The 21,481-nt window shown below is 45.7% G+C and overlaps 1 protein-coding gene across 1 annotated transcript in view; it reads right to left on the bottom strand.

Moving 5' to 3' along the window:
* Positions 1–21,481, bottom strand: part of SV2C (synaptic vesicle glycoprotein 2C) — a 334,443-nt gene that overhangs the window by 43,876 nt on the left and 269,086 nt on the right. Inside the window, exon 8 of the mRNA XM_077287335.1 lies at positions 9,325–9,413. Coding sequence (XP_077143450.1) covers positions 9,325–9,413 — 89 coding nt within the window. The remainder of the gene's footprint in view (positions 1–9,324; positions 9,414–21,481) is intronic.

Here is a 21,481-nt window from a genome sequence, read left to right on the forward strand (position 1 = left end):
TTTTATTTCCCCAAGGGTAAGAGAAGAAATTAGACCACAAAAGTTGTTGTGCAATTTGTCCTGAGTACGACGATACCCCATATGTGGGTGTAAACCATTGTTTGGGTGCATAGCAGAGCTCAGAAGGGAAGAAGCGCTATTTTACTTTTCAATGCAAAATTGACTGGAATTAAGATGGGATGCCATGTTGCGTTTGGAGAGCCCCTGATGTGCCTAAACATTAAACCCCCCCACAAGTGACACCATTTTGGAAAGTAGACCCCCTAAGGAACTTATCTAGATGTGTTTTGAGAGCTTTGAACCCCCAAGTGTTTCACTACAGTTTATAACGCAGAGCCGTGAAAATAAAAATATTTTTTTTTTTCACAAAAATGATTTTTTAGCCCCCAAGTTTTGTATTTTCACAAGGGTATCAGGATAAATTGGACCATAAAAGTTGTTGTCCAATTTGTCCTGAGTACGCTGATACCCCCTATGTGGGGGGGAACCACTGTTTGGGCGCATGACAGAGCTCGGAAGTGAAGGAGCGCCATTTGGAATGCAGACTTAAATGGATTGGTCTGCAGGCATCACGTTGCATTTGCAGAGCCCCTGATGTACCCAAACAGTACAAACCCCCCACAAGTGACCCCATATTGGAAACTAGACCCCCCAAGGAACTTATCTAGATGTGTTGTGAGAACTTTGAACCCCCAAGTGTTTCACTACAGTTTATAACGCAGAGCCGTGAAAATATTATTTTTTTTTTTTTTTCACAAAAATGAAATTTAGCCCCCAGTTTTGTATTTTCACAAGGGTATCAGGATAAATTGGACCCTAAAAGTTGTTGTCCAATTTGTCCTGAGTACGCTGATACCCCCTATGTGGGGGGGAACCACTGTTTGGGCGCATGACAGAGCTCGGAAGGGAAGGAGCGCCATTTGGAATGCAGACTTAAATGGATTGGTCTGCAGGCGTCACGTTGCATTTGCAGAGCCCCTGATGTACCCAAACAGTACAAACCCCCCACAAGTGACCCCATATTGGAAACTAGACCTCCCAAGGAACTTATCTAGATGTGTTGTGAGAACTTTGAACCCCCAAGTGTTTCACTACAGTTTACAACGCAGAGCCGTGAAAATAAAACATATTTTTTTTCCCACAAAAATGATTTTTAGCCCCCCAAATTTTTATTTTCCCAAGGATAACAAGAGAACTTGGACCCCAGAAGTTGTTGTTCAATTTGTCCCTAGTACGCTGATACCCCATATGTTGGGGTAAACCCCTTTTTGGACGCACGGGAGAGCTCGGAAGGGAAGGAGCACTGGTTTACTTTTTCAACGCAGAATTGGCTGGAATTGAGATTGGACGCCATGTCGCGTTTGGAGAGCCCCTGATGTGCCTGAACAGTGGAAGCTCCCCAATTCTACCTGAAACCCTACCCCTAACCTCACCCCTAACCGTTTACTGAACATTTTCTGACAGTCATAAGTGCCACGTATATAAGTGCCACGTATTTAAGAGCCACGTATTTAAGTGCCACGTATTTCAGTGCCACGTATTTCAGTGCCACGTATTTCAGTGCCACGATATTTCAGTGCCACGTATTTCAGTGCCACGTATTTCAGTGCCACGTATTTCAGGCACTGAAAAATACGTGGCACGTAAATACGTGGCACTGAAATACGTGGCACTGAAATACGTGGCACTGAAATACGTGGCACTGAAATACGTGGCACGTAAATACGTGGCACGTAAATACGTGGCACTGAAATACGTGGCACTGAAATACGTGGCACTGAAATACGTGGCACTGAAATACGTGGCACTTAAATACGTGGCACTGAAATACGTGGCACTGAAATACGTGGCACTGAAATACGTGGCACTGAAATATGTGATACGTGGCACTTAAATACGTGGCACTGAAACACGTGGTACTGAAATACGTGGCACTGAAATACGTGGCACTGAAATACGTGGCACTGAAATACGTGGCACTTAAATACGTGGCACTTATATACGTGGCCACTGAAATATCGTGGCACTTATACGTATATACGTATATAAACGTATATTTCAGTGCCACGTATTTCAGTGCCACGTATTTCAGGTTAGGGGTAGGGTTAGGGGTAGGGTTAGGGTTTTTTGTTTTTTTCTTGTTTTCTTGTGTTTTTCTATAAAAACGCATGCGTTTTACCGCGTTTACATGCATTTTTTCACACATGCGGTTTTTTTAAAAAACGCATGCAGATAAAAACGCAAGTGTGAAACCAGACTAAAAGACGCTTTTTATAGCAAAAAAGTTTTTGCGTCTCCACATTTTGAGACCTATAATTTTTCCACATTTTGGTCCACAGAGTCATGTGAGGTCTTGTTTTTTGCGGGACGAGTTGACGTTTTTATTGGTAACATTTTCGGACACGTGACAGTTTTTGATCGCTTTTTATTCCGATTTTTGTGAGGCAGAAAGACCAAAAACCAGCTATTCATGAATTTCTTTTGGGGGAGGCGTTTATACCGTTCCGCGTTTGGTAAAATTGATAAAGCAGTTTTATTCTTCGGGTCAGTACGATTACAGCGATACCTCATTTATATCATTTTTTTATGTTTTGACGCTTTTATACGATAAAAACTATTTTATAGAAAAAATAATTATTTTGGCATCGCTTTATTCTGAGGACTATAACTTTTTAATTTTTTTGCTGATGATGCTGTATGGCGGCTCGTTTTTTGCGGGACAATATGACGTTTTCAGTGGTACCATGGTTATTTATATCCGTCTTTTTGATCGCGTGTTATTCCACTTTTTGTTCGGCGGTATGGTAATAAAGCGTTGTTTTTTGCCTCGTTTTTTTTTTTTTTTTTTCTTACGGTGTTTACTGAAGGGGTTAACTAGTGGGCCAGTTTTATAGGTTGGGTCGTTACGGACGCGGCGATACTAAATATGTGTACTTTTATTGTTTTTGTTTGTTTTTTTTAGATAAAGAAATGTATTTATGGGAATAATATTTTTTTTTTTATTATTATTTATTTAGGAATTTTTTTTATTTTTTTTTACACATGTGGAAATTTTTTTTTTTACTTTTTTACTTTGTCCCAGGGGGGGACATCACAGATCGCAGATCTGATAGTGTGCACAGCACTCTATTAGATCTGCGATCATCCTTTCATCGGAGCAGGCTGCAGCTTTCATCTGCAGCCTGCTCCGACCCGGAAGTGCTCCCTGCAGGACCCGGATACAGCCCCTCGGCCATTTTGGATCCGGGGCCTGCAGGGAGAAGACGTTCGGTACGAGGTGAGTACATCACCTTGTACCGATCGTCTCAGGGAAGCCCGCAGGGAGCCCCCTCCCTGCGCGATGCTTCCCTGTACCGCCGGTACACCGCGATCATGTTTGATCGCGGTGTGCCGGGGGTTAATGTGCCGGGGGCGGTCCGTGACCGCTCCTGGCACATAGTGCCGGATGTCAGCTGCGATATGCAGCCGACACCCGGCCGCGATCGGCCGCGCTCCCCCCGTGAGCGCGGCCGATCGCGTATGACGTACTATCCCGTCACCGGGAATTAAGGCCCACCCCACCTCGACGGGATAGTACGTCATACGGGCTTAAGGGGTTAAAGACCAACCTGACCTGCTCCACATGCGAATCCCAATCATCAGAAAAAACCAAAATATCATCCAGATAAACAATCAAAAATTTATCCAGATACTTCCGGAAAATGTCATGCATAAAGGACTGAAAAACTGAAGGCGCATTGGAGAGCCCAAAAGGCATCACCAAGTACTCAAAATGACCTTCGGGCGTATTGAATACGGTTTTCCATTCATCACCTTGCTTAATGCGCACAAGGTTGTATGCACCACGAAGGTCTATCTTGGTGAACCACTTGGCACCTTTAATCCGGGCAAACAAGTCAGACAACAGCGGTAAAGGATACTGAAATTTGACAGTGATCTTATTTAAAAGCCGATAATCAATACAAGGTCTCAAAGATCCGTCCTTTTTTGCCACAAAAAAGAATCCCGCACCAAGGGGGGAAGAAGACGGACGAATATGTCCTTTCTCCAGAGACTCCCTGATATATGAACGCATAGCGGTATGTTCAGGTACCGACAGATTAAACAGTCTTCCCTTAGGAAACTTACTGCCTGGGATCAAATCTATAGCACAGTCACAGTCCCTATGAGGAGGCAGTGCACTGGACTCAGACTCACTGAAGACATCCTGATAATCAGACAAATATTCCGGAACTTCCGAAGGCGTAGAAGAAGCAATAGACACAGGCAGGGAATCCCCATGAATACCACGACAGCCCCAACTTGAGACTGACATAGCCTTCCAGTCCAGGACTGGATTATGGGTCTGTAACCATGGCAGCCCTAAAACAACCAAATCATGCATTTTATGTAAAACCAGGAAACGTATCACCTCGCGGTGTTCAGGAGTCATGCACATGATAACCTGTGTCCAATACTGCGGTTTATTTGCTGCCAATGGCGTAGCATCAATACCCCTAAGAGGAATAGGATTTTCTAATGGTTCAAGAGTAAAACCACAGCGCTTAGCAAATGAGAGATCCATGAGACTCAGGGCAGCACCTGAATCTACAAACGCCATGACAGGATAAGACGACAGTGAGCAAATCAAAGTTACAGACAGAATAAATTTAGGTTGCAAATTACCAACGGTGACAGGACTAACAACCTTAGCTATACGTTTAGAGCATGCTGAGATAACATGTGTAGAATCACCACAGTAGTAGCACAAGCCATTCCGGCGTCTATGAATTTTCCGCTCATTTCTAGTCAGGATTCTATCACATTGCATTAAATCAGGTGTCTGTTCAGACAACACCATGAGGGAATTTGCGGTTTTTCTATCACATTGCACCGAATTAGGTGTCTGTTCAGACAACACCATGAGGGAATTTGCGGTTTTGCGCTCCCGCAACCGCCGGTCAATTTGAATAGCCAGTACCATAGTATCATTGAGACCTGTGGGAATGGGAAAACCCACCATAACATTCTTAATGGCTTCAGATAGGCCATTTCTAAAATTAGCGGCCAGTGCACACTCGTTCCAATGTGTCAGCACGGACCATTTCCGAAATTTTTGGCAATACACTTCAGCCTCGTCCTGCCCCTGAGACATAGCCAGCAAGGCCTTTTCTGCCTGAATCTCAAGATTGGGTTCCTCATAAAGTAAACCGAGCGCCAGAAAAAACGCATCAATATCAGCCAATGCCGGATCTCCTGGCGCCAGCGAAAAAGCCCAATCCTGAGGGTCGCCCCGTAAGAACGAAATAACTATTTTTACTTGCTGAGCAGAGTCTCCAGATGAACAGGGTCTCAGGGACAAAAACAATTTACAATTATTCACAAAATTCCTAAACTTAAACCTGTCTCCGGAAAACAGTTCAGGAATCGGTATTTTAGGTTCTGACCTAGGATTTCTGATAACATAGTCTTGTATGCCCTGCACACGAGTAGCCAGCTGGTCCACACTTGTAATCAAGGTCTGGACATTCATGTCTGCAGCAAGCATAGCCACTCTGAGGTAAAGGGGAAGAAGAAAGAAAAAAAAAAAAACTCAGAATCTTCTTTCTTATAATCCCTCTTCTGCAACGCATTAAACATTTAATACTGGCCTGGCAAACTGTTATGACCCCAATGGCGAGGGTCTCAGAGGTACGTGGAAGTCTGCAGAATATAAAAATCCAGCTCATAGGGCAGTGGTAACTGGATTGACCATATATCTACTCCTAACGCCAACACTAGAAGTAGCCGGGGATCATTCCTACGTTGATTCTAGATGACACGCTCCAGCCGGAGAATCTAGCTACCCCTAGTAGAGGAAAACAAAAGACCTTTCTTGCCTCCAGAGAAGGGGACCCCAAAGCTGGATAGAAGCCCCCCACAAATAATAACGGTGAGGTAAGAGGAAATGACAAACACAGAAATGAACCAGGTTTAGCACAGAGAGGCCCGCTTACTGATAGCAGAATAAAGAAAGGTAACTTATATGGTCAACAAAAACCCTATCAAAATCCACACTGGAAATTCAAGAACCCCCGAACCGTCTAACGGTCCGGGGGGAGAACACCAGCCCCCTAGAGCTTCCAGCAAAGGTCAGGATATAGATTTGGAACAAGCTGGACAAAAATACAAAACCAAAACAAATAGCAAAAAGCAAAAGGCAGACTTAGCTGATATAACTGGAACCAGGATCAGTAGACAAGAGCACAGCAGACTAGCTCTGATAACTACGTTGCCAGGCATTGAACTGAAGGTCTAGGGAGCTTATATAGCAACACCCCTAACTAACGACCCAGGTGCGGATAAAAGGAATGACAGAAAAACCAGAGTCAAAAAACTAGTAACCACTAGAGGGAGCAAAAAGCAAATTCACAACAGATCCCTTTGTTTACCCGGGATCCCTATTGCTTTTTATTTTTGCTTTCACTTTAATTTTTGCTTTTTTTTGTTCCACAATGTTATAAAAACTGCTGAATCATGAACAATGCATGATACAAACTTCTTGTGAATAGTTTGCACCTTATTAAAGGCGCTCCTTACTGGTTTTACTTAAACAAGGACTCTTTGCAAAGATACCGCACTGGAACCTTTGATGAGTATGGACTGGTAGCTTGAGAAGATGTGCTACCTCACAGAGATTTGGTCCCCTCTTAAAGGGGATGTTCATTTGTTGCACGTAAATGGTGATATTGCTTTAAGACCGGTAGCAATAATGTCAATGGAAGAAAATGCTGATAATATTTACATGTAAAAGTTATATGTATGCCATTAGTTAATTGTAAAGGAATGCTGATAATGTTCTCTGAAAGAAAAAGTAAAAGGAAGTAATGAGAAAGTTTAATGTTGTGAAAAGAAGATAGTTGATAATGTTGATAAGAAAAGGGGGGGGGATAGAAGGTAAACCCTGCGTTCCCCATCGAAAGTTAGTAATGTGTTACTAAGGACAGAAAGTGAACCCGTAAGGGTTAGTGGGTGAGTCCTTATAGGAGCCAAGTAGAGCCGGCTCAGTGTTCTCAAACTGAAAGAAAAGTTATGTTCTATACTGTGTATAGTAGTTGAAAAGGCAGTAGGCCCTGGCTGAACGGGGCGGTCCTGTAACAGAAAGGAGAGGCAGTAGGTCTGGTGCCGATAGGACAGGCGGTCCTGCAGATCCAAAGTAGGAGAATGAAAAAGTTAAAGTGCCTTATAATGTGATTATAGGAAGGTCTTTAGTGGATTTAGAGTGTGAGTCCTTAAAGGCAATGTTAAATTATTGTTCAACAAATTTGCACTTAAGTAGAATGCCCGGTTGGGTAACAAAAGTAAATTATAGCATGTAGCTATGATATTTTTGCCATGTTTGTAACGTTCAAGTGTCCTCACCTCCCATAAAGGGAAGCTCTGTTCAAATATGCTTATTGTTATTGCACTCAACAAAACTGTATGTCTTTTTGTTAACTTGTATTGTTGTTTTCTTCCCAGTCCCGGAGTACTGTGTTTAACCAGGGGGGAGTGCAGCGCCCCAGAGTCCTGGTCGTTGCAGTACTGTGGCTCCGCCACTATGGGGAGCTACGGTGCGTCCGATGGCACTGAAGGAGTTCATCTGATCAGGTATCACAGACACCAATACATTTCACAGCCGGGCCTCCGGGGGGAGCTAAGGGTTCTATTCATTAGGCCACTCCCCACCATAGTGGGTAAACTGGGGGTCAGGCAGGAAGTTAGATTAGAAAGCTGACTGGATTGGACGAAGCAACACCTAGTGGCAGAGGGTGTTGTGGAGGAAGAGACAGTAGGGTCTCTGTCAGGGGTGGGATCCTGACAGAGGCTTGGCATTGAAAAGAACGTAACGGGTCCGCGCCAGCTCCGGGAAGCGGCGGGACCCAAGAAGGGACTAGAAGCGAGATAGATTGTGCTGAGTGAGAAACGAGATCAAGCAATAGGAGAATTCCAGTAGGGGTCGTGCTGTAAGACCGGAGCAACACCCTACTGAGGCGCACTACCGGTGGCCGGAACGCCGAGGGAGTATTATAACATTCAGCTTCAAGCAATACTCTAAACAGCGGCAGGACAGTCAGTTTAAGGCGGGCTGTCTAACACATATCACCTATGAAGTCTTGGGAGGCAATTGCGGGAGAGGGGCGTCTCTAGGGTCCCGGAAGAACTCCAGGCCTATCCGACAAACGGGTGCCGTTCTAACTGTAACATCAGGAAGGGACGGAAGATTAGAAGAACATCATTTAATCGAGTTGTGAGGGAACTTAAGAAACAGACACAACGGTTGTGGGGTACTTTCCGTAAGCACAGCAGGGAAGGACTACAACACATAGCGCTAAGAAGGAAGGCACCGATTTCCACCTGTGAAGTGAACTCTGGAGGTGCCATTGGACCGGCCGGACTTGCGCAGCCTGGTGAACCGTATTCTGGACTGAGGACTCAGAGATCTCCAGTAAAGAGGTAAAGAGACTGCAACCTGGTGTCCTCATTATTTACCGCGACCTGCACCCCACAACTGCACCGTTACAACACCACTTATTGCACTGGACGTCCCCCACTGACAGACAGGGCCACGGACCGGGTCTAGCCACCGTGACAACCCCAGAGCAGAGACCCAGAGGCCCGGCTCCGGGTACCCCTCGGCCCTGCGGTGGTGTGGGGGCGCTCCATTTGTAATAAAAAATTAATTTTATGAGTCGATTTTCACTTATTTTGAGGTATTGTCGGATTCAGCGCACTTAAAAACATAAAGATTACGTGGAATAACCAAAACAGCTCTTGAAAAAATTTTTTTTGCAGACCTGTATTATTATTATTATTCAAGCCTTTTGAAGAAGGTTCACATCTTTATGAACCGAAACGTTGCTAAGATGGGCTAATAAAAGTAGCTCCTTTTTTCACTGAAAATGGTGTGCTGCCTCCATTTTTTGGATTTATAGATGGATAGATAGAAGGATATATAGATAACATATAGATAATTTATGTGGAGAGGCATTGATAATGCAAAATAAATAATTTATGTATATTATTGGAGAGTTGTATTTATTTTTAATTTGTCGGCTAACCACTTTAATGAAGTTTGCAGTTTGTATTCTGAAATCTGATGACAGATTCGCTTAATCTAATTACCGTAAGTGGTCAGTACTTGGGGTAATGATAAATAAGGATTAATGGATGAGTAGAGCAGTTTATTGTATCTTCCTGATTCTCGTGCCAATATTTGATGATTTTGAAATCACTATAGCGTTTTCGTATCACATATATAAAAAACAATAAATTGCAGTTTTTCTAAATGTAAAAGAACTTTATGGGATCAAAGGTAAAACCTACCCGAATGACAGCGAGAGCCATACTACTGTCAGTTTCATTGTGTTTTCCTTGACAGGATAGTCAAAGCATTTCATGAACGTTACCCATATCTGTAAAATAATGAATAATATTACCAAGAATGTAAGTAAATGATAGAACACATCACAATACAGCACATTTCATATGAGAAGATAAGGGTAATTAGGGGGCTAGAAAATTACAGGCTTTCATTTTAATTAATTTTCATAGAGAATGTGAAATGGAAGAAGTGTAGGAGGGACCGTCATCTACTGGCTTATTAGTGAGATTAAGTATCATCAGGTTAAGTTACCCTGCCATTCATTACACAATGCTTCTCCTCTTAGAGAGAGATAAGTAAAAGTTTGGGGAAATTTCGACTGTATGCAGAAAATAATTCCTTAGTGAACACTTTCCCAAAATTTAATTTTTTTCCTTATACTTATATACATTGTAGCTATGGGAAAGAGTTGAAGGGTGACCTACAATGGGTATTATACTTTAGGGGGGCGTAAGGGCACTTATACTAAAGAAGATTCTGTGATAGAGTAAGAAGGAGGAGGATCCTTGAATAGTGTAAAATCTGTAACAGAGCTCATTATTATTGTTTTACTTACTTACAGTGGGGCAAAAAAGTATTTAGTCAGTCAGCAATAGTGCAAGTTCCACCACTTAAAAAGATGAGAGGCGTCTGTAATTTACATCATAGGTAGACCTCAACTATGGGAGACAAACTGAGAAAAAAAAAATCCAGAAAATCACATTGTCTGTTTTTTTATCATTTTATTTGCATATTATGGTGGAAAATAAGTATTTGGTCAGAAACAAAATTTCATCTCAATACTTTGTAATATATCCTTTGTTGGCAATGACAGAGGTCAAACGTTTTCTGTAAGTCTTCACAAGGTTGCCACACACTGTTGTTGGTATGTTGGCCCATTCCTCCATGCAGATCTCCTCTAGAGCAGTGATGTTTTTGGCTTTTCGCTTGGCAACACGGACTTTCAACTCCCTCCAAAGGTTTTCTATAGGGTTGAGATCTGGAGACTGGCTAGGCCATTCCAGGACCTTGAAATGCTTCTTACGAAGCCACTCCTTCGTTGCCCTGGCGGTGTGCTTTGGATCATTGTCATGTTGAAAGACCCAGCCACGTTTCATCTTCAATGCCCTTGCTGATGGAAGGAGGTTTGCACTCAAAATCTCACGATACATGGCCCCATTCATTCTTTCATGTACCCGGATCAGTCGTTCTGGCCCCTTTGCAGAGAAACAGCCCCAAAGCATGATGTTTCCACCACCATGCTTTACAGTAGGTATGGTGTTTGATGGATGCAACTCAGTATTCTTTTTCCTCCAAACACGACAAGTTGTGTTTCTACCAAACAGTTCCAGTTTGGTTTCATCAGACCATAGGACATTCTCCCAAAACTCCTCTGGATCATCCAAATGCTCTCTAGCAAACTTCAGACGGGCCCGGACATGTACTGGCTTAAGCAGTGGGACACGTCTGGCACTGCAGGACCTGAGTCCATGGTGGCGTAGTGTGTTACTTATGGTAGGCCTTGTTACATTGGTCCCAGCTCTCTGCAGTTCATTCACTAGGTCCCCCCGCGTGGTTCTGGGATTTTTGCTCACCGTTCTTGTGATCATTCTGACCCCACGGGGTGGGATTTTGCGTGGAGCCCCAGATCGAGGGAGATTATCAGTGGTCTTGAATGTCTTCCATTTTCTAATTATTGCTCCCACTGTTGATTTCTTCACTCCAAGCTGGTTGGCTATTGCAGATTCAGTCTTCCCAGCCTGGTGCAGGGCTACAATTTTGTTTCTGGTGTCCTTTGACAGCTCTTTGGTCTTCACCATAGTGGAGTTTGGAGTCAGACTGTTTGAGGGTGTGCACAGGTGTCTTTTTATACTGATAACAAGTTTAAACAGGTGCCATTACTACAGGTAATGAGTGGAGGAAAGAGGAGACTCTTAAAGAAGAAGTTACAGGTCTGTGAGAGCCAGAAATCTTGATTGTTTGTTTCTGACCAAATACTTATTTTCCACCATAATATGCAAATAAAATGATAAAAAAACAGACAATGTGATTTTCTGGATTTTTTTTTCTCAGTTTGTCTCCCATAGTTGAGGTCTACCTATGATGTAAATTACAGATGCCTCTCATCTTTTTAAGTGGTGGAACTTGCACTATTGCTGAATTACTAAATACTTTTTTGCCCCACTGTATATGGCGCCATTAATTCCGCTGCGCTTTACAGACATCATCGCCACTGTCCCCATTGGGGCTCACAATCTACATTCCCTATCAGTATGTGTTTGGAGTGTGGGAAGAAACCGGAGAACCCGGAGGAAACGCACGTAAATACGGGGAGAACATACAAACTCCTTGCAGAAGTTGTCCTTAGTGGGATTTGAACCAAGGATCCCAGCACTGCAATACTAACCACTGAGCCACCGTGCTGGTTATTTATAAACTTATCTATCTCAGTCTTTCGTGGTTGAAATTAATATCAATGTGTAGACCACAATTTTTCTCAGTTACAAAAACGTCAATGGGAATTTAGAAATAGCGTAACACAGACAACTTGGCTATTTCCAGTACTTCAACGTTCTGTGACTTATCAGCCAACTACAGGCCAGACTACTACTAGGGCATCTATACTTTTATTGTTTAGATGATTTTTTTAAAAAAGGAATCTGTTAGCAGATTTTTGCAATTTAATCTGAGAGCAGCATGATGTCGGGTCAGATATCTTTATTCCAGGGATGTGTCACTTGCTCAGCAACTTGAGGAGTTTCAATACAATCAATGTTTTATCAGCAGGAGATTATCATTGCAGTACTAATTATTGTGTACAAGGCAGTCAGACTAAACTGTGTTATCCCACCTCCCCCAGTGATTGGCAGCTTGCACAGGACATCATGCTGCTCTCAGGTAACATAACAGAAACCTGGTGACAGATTCCTTCTAAGCACAATTGTGTGCCTTTTTTTGCAAAAACAGCCACAGTTGTACCAAGACTAAGTAAATTGCAAGAAGAAAATACAATATAGGTGTCTGATCCCTACATTGTAGCAGGCAATTGTAGTTATCTGAGTATACATAATTTGGGGTTCCCAGGTCTCGTGTCATCCTATTGCGGTAATTATGTTTTGAGGTTTCTTGTTACGGTTGCTAAGCAATCCGCTATGTTCAGGCATTTCGGCTGGGTATTTTCGGGGCATTATTAGTACCCGGTGTTAGGGTTATACCTTCGGTACTGGTTTATTCGTGGCCCTCCCATTACTTTTTCTGCATCTGCGGTTGTTTACATTTACACGTATGCACCTGGCATTTTACTCTTAGCTTCTCTCATTCACATTTGCCGCTATCATGTCGACTCACATGGCATATAGCCACTTAGTGGCTTGCTGAAATATACGTTTTTGTATCGACATTTAGATATTTGTATAGGCATTCATTAGACCTGTGTTAGATCAGAGGTACTTTCTATATTGTGATTGGATTACATATTTAAGGTTGAGGTTTTTACCTTTTTTTGATGTAATAAAATATATATTTTTAACTATACATTCCTGTGGCCTGTCTTTAAATCCTTTTGAGAGGCATTTGTGTGTTTATAATTGTAGTTATCTGCAGGGAAAGATGATAGGAAAGGCAGAAATTTTAATAGCTTTGCTACCTATGGTATTTCTGCAAACTAATGTCATTTTGTGACTTTTTGTGGGGCTTGACTGCGCATTCCAAGATGGGACCTCCGAGATACCAGGCCTCACTCCCACCCCCTGATCCCTATACCCCATAATTATTAATACCCCCCAAAATTAAAAACACAACAATTATTTCTTTTGGATAATTTGGCCACAGCGGCCATTTTATTAATAACAAACATAAACAACCATTTGTACATTTGCATAAAAACCTTGAGGGGAGGGTTCTTGGAGCTAATAAATCTGGCACATAATAGGCAAAAGCCCAAAAACAAACATGAAAAACCCTTCTTTACCCTCAGCCGTAACCACCAGCTCGAGGGCACCATGTAACCCGTTTACCGGGCAAACCAATCCCAAAGCTCCCGAGGTAACATCCCCGTCCAGAGCCAATAAACCAAAGCCAGATCAACCCCCTGAAACCAACTCCAAGAACCCCGCCCCCCGCCAACCAGCCACTGTGACAACAGTATGAAATAAACCCCATCAAAACACAAAATAGCCTTTAATTCCCCAACTATACCTCCGTTGCCCTTACAAAAAACGCCCCAAAGCAAGGACGAAAAACAAGGGAGGGTGGGTGGGCTTCTCAGGTCAGATGACTAACAGTAATGGACCCCCTTCCCGCACTTTCCTATAGCCCGTCCCATAACTCCCAGGCCACCCCCCTACTCCTCCCCCATCCCCTAAGCCAATCACCTCCCATACATCCTTATTTTAAAAATTGCTCCCCTGCGTTCCCTTGGCAACGCAGTCATGGGGGGCTTCCGTTAACTCCGTTCCTACAGCCCCTTTTCTTGACTGCGCATTCCAAGATGGGACCTCCGAGATACCAGGCCTCACTCCCACCCCCTGATCCCTATACCCCATAATTATTAATACCCCCCAAAATTAAAAACACAACAATTATTTCTTTTGGATAATTTGGCCACAGCGGCCATTTTATTAATAACAAACATAAACAACCATTTGTACATTTGCATAAAAACCTTGAGGGGAGGGTTCTTGGAGCTAATAAATCTGGCACATAATAGGCAAAAGCCCAAAAACAAACATGAAAAACCCTTCTTTACCCTCAGCCGTAACCACCAGCTCGAGGGCACCATGTAACCCGTTTACCGGGCAAACCAATCCCAAAGCTCCCGAGGTAACATCCCCGTCCAGAGCCAATAAACCAAAGCCAGATCAACCCCCTGAAACCAACTCCAAGAACCCCGCCCCCCGCCAACCACGAGCAGAACTGAACACCTCAGGCTCGCGAGTGCCCCACCACCGCCATGGCCCTCTCCAACCCTTCTTGAATTGCCAACAACCAGAAATCCAGACCAATATCGTTCAAATGAACGCCATCACTTCTCCAATAATTTCCAACACCAGCTTCCAACTCAAAGTGGCGAACCGCCACCCCCCCATTGCGAGAAACAAAACTCGCCACAGCCCTGTTTAACTTAACACGGGCCCTATTGATACCCTTCATAGAGCGAACCGCCCTCCACGTTTTCCTGGGCACTATATCAGACCACACTGTAACCAATCCAGGGTAGGATACCCACAAACGTAAAAAATCATGCCGTATGTCCCGAATTAATTCTCTCACCGGCTTAGAACCCAAATCATTACCGCCCAAATGTACCACTACAATATCCGGGGAACGATCCAAACCAACCGATCTGGAAAACTCGGTCAAAAACCCTCGCCACGACATGCCCCGAAAACCCAACCATCGGACCACCACCACCTCCCTCTGAAAACCCAATTGCCTACCATCTTGTCTAACATCGGCACGAATCGCCCCCCAATGCACAAAAGAATGTCCGAAAATCCATGCCAGAAGTGGGGTCCGACCTGCAAAACACAACGATAATTAATACCCCCCACAGAATCAATTCCGCACATAAGATAAATAACGATTCGACGACCACCGTCCAATATGACGAATAACCTCCGGACCCAGCCCCAAACCAGCTGCCTCAGATGCTGCCCCAATTCGAAATGAATGCGTCCCGAATGACAAGGGATCCAGGCCTAACATTGTCAACGCCTGTCTCAAAACTGCCGTAAACTGGAACCGCGATAAAAATTCACCCCGACGGTGCCGCAAAAGTGGGCCAGACCTATCTGGACCCAAACCCCAATAATCTTCCAAACACCGAAAGGGGCACATCGCCCCCCCAATCACTTTTCCTAACACCACACGTCTTCCTTTCCCAAACTGATCGGTCTTTGACCGCCGAATCCAAAAGGCAACCCCACCTGACCAAAATTCAATATCCTCCGCCAACAAACCCCCAGCCGCAAACCTGCTGGGGGAAACCAACTCCCCTATTCTCAACGCCCCGAAAAAGGCCAATGAAAACGCCAAACGAAACAGAACAACCTCATAATCAGAAACACAAACGTCCCCCAATACTACTCCCAGACGCTCCAACATGCCGAAAGATATGGGCCGTCGAGTATCGCAAGTTGAAAAACCCCTCCTAAAACCTTTTAACGCCTGCCGAATCAAAAAATCCTTAGTGACATCAGCGGAACCCTGGAGCCTAAAACCAAAAGCAACACCAGCTATAAACTTGTTCAACTTTGACACTGACCAACCCCATTCCGCCGCCGATCCAATCAAACGCAAAATAGCCATGACCCTGTCAAGATCCGATTCAACTGAACCCAACTGTTCCAACCACCCTACCCACAAATGCCAAGACGCCTCATAACCAGACCACGTCCTCGCGGACACTGAAGACTGTATCAGCCGACCTCCTCGTCCGCAACAATCTGCCACAAATGAGAAGGGCATGTCGTTCCTGCATCTTCCGCTTCTGGAGCCAACTCCCGGAAACGTTCCCACTGTAAACGAGACAGAGCATCGGCTAAAGAATTTTGAATGCCGGGAACATGTACAGCCGAAATCCATGCATTCAACTCCAGGCACCGCAAAACTAACTCCCTAACCAATTTGATCACCGGAGGAGATGATGACGACAGACTATTTATCACTGACACCACACTCGAATTGTCGCAATGAAAACGTATCCGCCTGTCCCTAAAAATACTGCCCCAAATGAACACTGAAACAACAATTGGAAACAGCTCCAACAACGCCAAATTTTTTGTAAAACCCGCTTCTCGCCACCAATCAGGCCATGTCCCAACACTCCACTTTCCGGCACAATAAGCCCCGTATCCAACACTGCCAGCCGCATCCGTAAAAATTTCACAATCAAAAGCGTTCAAATCCTCCTGTTGAATCAGGGCCCTACCGTTATAGTTTTCCAAAAAGCGCCTCCATACCGCCAAATCCTCTCTGTGCTCTTTGTTCAAGCGTACAAAATGATGCGCTGAACGCACTCCAGCCGTAGCCCTTGATAATCTCCTGCAAAATATCCTGCCCATCGGCATAATACGGCACGCAAAGTTCAACCGCCCCAACAGAGACTGAAGCTCTTTCAACGTAACCTTGCGCAACTTCTCACATCTCAACACCTCTTGCTTTAAAGCCAACAGCTTCTCCTCAGGCAAGCGACACTCCATCTTCTCAGAGTCAATGAGAATGCCTAAAAAACTCAACACCGTAACGGGTCCCTCTGTTTTATCACGCGCCAAGGGAACACCAAAGTGTCCTGCCACCCACTCCATTGCGGCCAACAAATTACCGCACAACAAAGAATCCGCGGGGCCCACAAACAAAAAATCGTCTAAATAATGAATAACAGACGGAACCTGAGAAACATCCCGAACAACCCACTCCAAAAAAGTACTAAAAGCTTCAAACAGCGAGCAAGAAATTGAACAACCCATAGGCAAACACCTATCCAAATAAAATCCCCCGTTCCAAAAGCACCCCAACAGCGGGATACTGTCAGGATGAACCGGAAGTAGACGGAAAGCCGACTCAACATCAGTCTTAGCCATTAGAGCACCCTTGCCATACCTACGAACCCACTGCACCGCAGCGTCAAAAGAGGTATAAACCACAGAGCAAAGCTCCTCCGCTATCCCGTCATTAACTGACTGGCCCTTCGGATAAGACAGGTGCTGAATAAGGCGAAACTTATTAGGCTCTTTCTTTGGAACAACCCCCAGAGGCGACACAACCACACCCTCCACAGGTAAAACGCTAAACGGACCCGCCATGCGCCCTAACTCAACTTCCTTCGTCAACTTAGCCGTAACCACTTCTGCCTGAAGGTTAGCCGACCTCAAATTCTTCTTTGAAAACGGGATAGCATAAGACGGATGAGGAATCCTAAAACCCTCCGAAAAACCATCCCACAACAACGTAGCCTTTTGTCTATCCGGATACCTACTTAGATAGGGGGCCATCTTTAGAACCTTCACCGGAGTCACCCCCATGACCGCCTCCCACTGCTGGTTTGCCTCTTGCTTTTTTAAAACACTTGGCCACTCCATGTGAGGCCCCTCCACAGTGGGAACAGACATGCTTGAACTTGCATGTACTGCCGTATTTGCATTGGCCATCATTAAACTGCCAACACGTCCCTGTTTTGTCCTTAACCCCTTGTGACCCCTGTCCCCCACTTCCTTGCCCTGACTGCTGACCGCTACTCCCTCCTCCCCCATGAAAGGACTGCCCAAACCGCGTCGGAGCCATCACCTTTAACCACAAACCTATGTCTTTCTGCTCCCATTTTATCTCGGGTCTAATCGCCTTCCTCTGTCGGAACTGCTCGTCATAGCGTAACCACGCCTGGCCTCCGTACGCCCTGTAAGCTTCCCCTATAGCATCAACGTAGCAAAACAAACCCGCACAATTCTCCGGAAACTTTTCGCCTATGACACCTGCCAAAATAAAAAAGGCCTGCTGCCAATTCGTAAACGTCTGCGGTATCAGTCGCCAACGCCTCCTCTCCTCCTCCTCCTTCTTACTGTCCTCCTTCTTACCCTTATCCAGATTGAACTTCTCCAGGGGCAACAGGGAGAAAATCTCTACGTATTCGTCTTTCCATATTTTCTCCTTTACCTCTTTCTTTAAATGAGCCCCCAATGGCCCCTCAAAACACACGAACACCTCCCCCTTAGCTCGATCATCCAACTTAATCCTGTCCCCTTTATCCTTGTCGGTCTGTACCGACACCGACACCCCTGCCGCCGACACCTGCTCACTATCCCTACCAGATCCGACTACCACTCCCGAACCCGTACCTGAAGCCGGCAACCAAGCACCTAAAGGGGGGGGCCGCACACTATCCCGGCCCTCCCCGTCCAATCTCCTCAAAATCTGGGACATACCCGCCAAGAGTTCCCTGATCCCCGGGACCCCCCCGGAGCTAGGCCCCCCACTCCCTGCCAAAGCAACCCCCCCATACCAACTATCCCCAGCCCGAGCACCACTATCCCCCCCCACAACAAAATTATTCTCATACTCACTAAGCTGCGCGGGTGCTGTGTCCCCGCCAGCCGTGCGATCACCGAACTCCCGCGGGTCGCTCCTGGAACCGGAATCCTCCGCGCCGCTGTGTTGCTCCAGGCCCGCGCCCCTGGCCTCCTCGTCACCAGGGGGGACCGGAGCAGATGAACTGGAACTCTCCCTGGACCTTCTGGGTGACCTGGACCTGGCGGCCGCCAGCCCGACTCCCGACCTATCTTCTTGCCGGGCTCTGCCACGAGCCCCAGCCGCAGCCAAAGATCGCCCCCGCCGTGCTGGGCCAGGCTGTGCTGTTGAGGTGCGCCTGCCCGTTGCTCTGCCTCTCGTCACGCCGCCCCTGCCGGGCCCCCGGGGGGGCTCCAACCCGGAGGGACCCGCCGCCGCTCCGCTGGTCCTCACTTGCCCCGCCGCCGCACCTTGCCCTCTGCTTCTTGTCGCTGGTGACACCGCCGGCGCCGCAGACACCGCCGCTGCACGCCGGGTATCTCTCCTGCTGGGCGCCGCCATGCTGGATCCGCGACCCGGAACTCCTGCGGTCACTTCCGGTGCGGCGTGTGCATCACTCTGGGCCTGCGCCGCCGCTGCTCCCGGCCGACGTCCAGCGCCAGCAGCGCCGGCCTGTGGATTCCTGCCGGAGGGCGGACCGGAGGAGGCAGGTGACCGGCCCACACCATCCGCAGGGTCCCGGGAGGGGCTCCGTAGCCGGCGGTTGCCGCGCCGTCCCAGCTCCGGTGACAGGCGCTCCGGGGGACGGGTCCTCCTGGATCTAGTCCCCTGGGCACCCGGACTGCCCAGCAACGTCGCCAGCTGGTCCTCCAGCCAGCCTCCACGCCGCGATCTCGCCATCACCCGCAGCTGCCCGAGTATATCATCGACGGAGGCCATCCTGCACGTCTTCTCAGGTCAGATGACTAACAGTAATGGACCCCCTTCCCGCACTTTCCTATAGCCCGTCCCATAACTCCCAGGCCACCCCCCTACTCCTCCCCCATCCCCTAAGCCAATCACCTCCCATACATCCTTATTTTAAAAATTGCTCCCCTGCGTTCCCTTGGCAACGCAGTCATGGGGGGCTTCCGTTAACTCCGTTCCTACAGCCCCTTTTCTTTACTTTTGGCAATCAAACCATTAGCATTTACATTTTTTATCCTTTTTCCTCCTCATATTCTACAATTAACACTTGTAATGTCTTCTTTGCAATATATGAAAATAGGAATAAGTGTAAAAAATGTGCTCCAAGGATGTTAGGTTTAATAACAGAAGAAGTGTCATCTGATACAACTGCATAGAAAAATTGAAGTCATACTAAAGTGTAAAAAGCACCAACAAAATAATCAGCCATCACGTCATGTTTATATTTAACCCTTACTTCTACTATAAAGGAATTGTGATTTTTGCACATTTTGTATGTTGTGTATGAAAAGAAGCTGATTTTTTTTCAGACTGTTTATTATCTCTCTACAAAGATGTGATGATGTGTGAGCGTGAAGGAGAGAATGGCTAATGAAATCAATTATTAAACCTTATATAAGTCAGTTCAAATATGGTGTAGCAAGATGGCGATTGTGTCCTTGAAACATCCTGAAAGGAATCTTTGGAATGCAGAAGTGAAGACACTGAAATACACCAAGACACCATATTTGGAAATGAAGTTGGAATGGACCAATCATAGAGTGACACTAGCTGTTCAGAAGTTGTGCCACCCCCATTCCCTGCCTGTAGCATGGTCATTTGTCCTGAAAATAAAGTTTCAGTTGTGTGCCATCTTTGGCTGAGAGAGGAGTGCGTATGTGTCTTCTGTCTCTGTGTATCTCATACATTCTTTGGCTTCTAAGCACGCACTCAGCTTATATTTGGTCAGGTACAAGCAATCTTATAGATCTCACTTTAAGGGATCACCCTCACATGAGCATATTTCCGATGCTTAGAAGCTTATAACATCTCTGGTATGTTCTGATGTGGTGCTGTTATCACTGGAGATGAGCGAAATGTTCATCAATCTCAAATTTGCACATTTGGATTTGTGTTCAGAGTCTCGAGCTTTTTTCCTAAAAATCAGCAAAAGTCAGACAAAGTTTGTTAAATGAGCAAGTTCGCTATGGGCTCTTTTAGACATCAGTGTTTCTGGTAGCAGCACAGGCCACAAAATGTCCTGCACTCGTGCACACTGATGACATACGTGTGTCATCAGTGTGATACATACCGGCACCTGGGAATCAGCGGTACTGTTCGCGCTGCTCTCTGATGCTAGGTGCTAAAGAGAAGACAGATTTCATCATGGTACCCTGCTTGCGCCGTAATTAGTGTTGAGCGATACCGTCCGATACTTGAAAGTATCGGTATCGGAAAGTATCGGCCGATACCGGCAAAGTATCGGATCTAATCCGATACCGATACCCGATACCAATACAAGTCAATGGGACTCAAGTATCGGACGGTATCCCTGATGGTTCCCAGGGTCTGAAGGAGAGGAAACTCTCCTTCAGGCCCTGGGATCCATATTAATGTGTAAAATAAAGAATTAAAATAAAAAATATTGATATACTCACCTCTCCGACGCAGCCTGGACCTCCGTGACGTCACGGCTTGTGATTGGTCGCGTGCCGCCCATGTGACCGCGACGCGACCAATCACAACAAGCCGTGACGTAATTTCAGGTCCTGAATGCCTAATTCTAGGCATTCAGGATTTGAAAATTACGTCACGGCTTGTGATTGGTCGCGTCACGGAAGGCAGTAAACGCGCGCATTTTAAGCAAAGAAGGCTGCCGGTTCCCTCGGTAAGCTGCAGGCTGCGTCGGAGAGGTGAGTATATCAATATTTTTTATTTTAATTCTTTATTTTACACATTGGTATTAATCCCGATACCGATTCCCGATATCACAAAAGTATCGGATCTCAGTATTGGAATTCTGATACCCGCAAGTATCGGCCAATACCCGATACTTGCGGTATCGGAATGCTCAACACTAGCCGTAATCCATGTCTCAGGATTGACAGTTTTCAAGCTGGACGATGCCAAGATGCGACCATGCAATTGGCCCAAACTGTTCTGGTGAGTTTT

Source organism: Ranitomeya variabilis, chromosome 1 (assembly GCF_051348905.1).
Source record: "Ranitomeya variabilis isolate aRanVar5 chromosome 1, aRanVar5.hap1, whole genome shotgun sequence".
In the NCBI taxonomy this organism is placed as follows: domain Eukaryota; kingdom Metazoa; phylum Chordata; class Amphibia; order Anura; family Dendrobatidae; genus Ranitomeya; species Ranitomeya variabilis.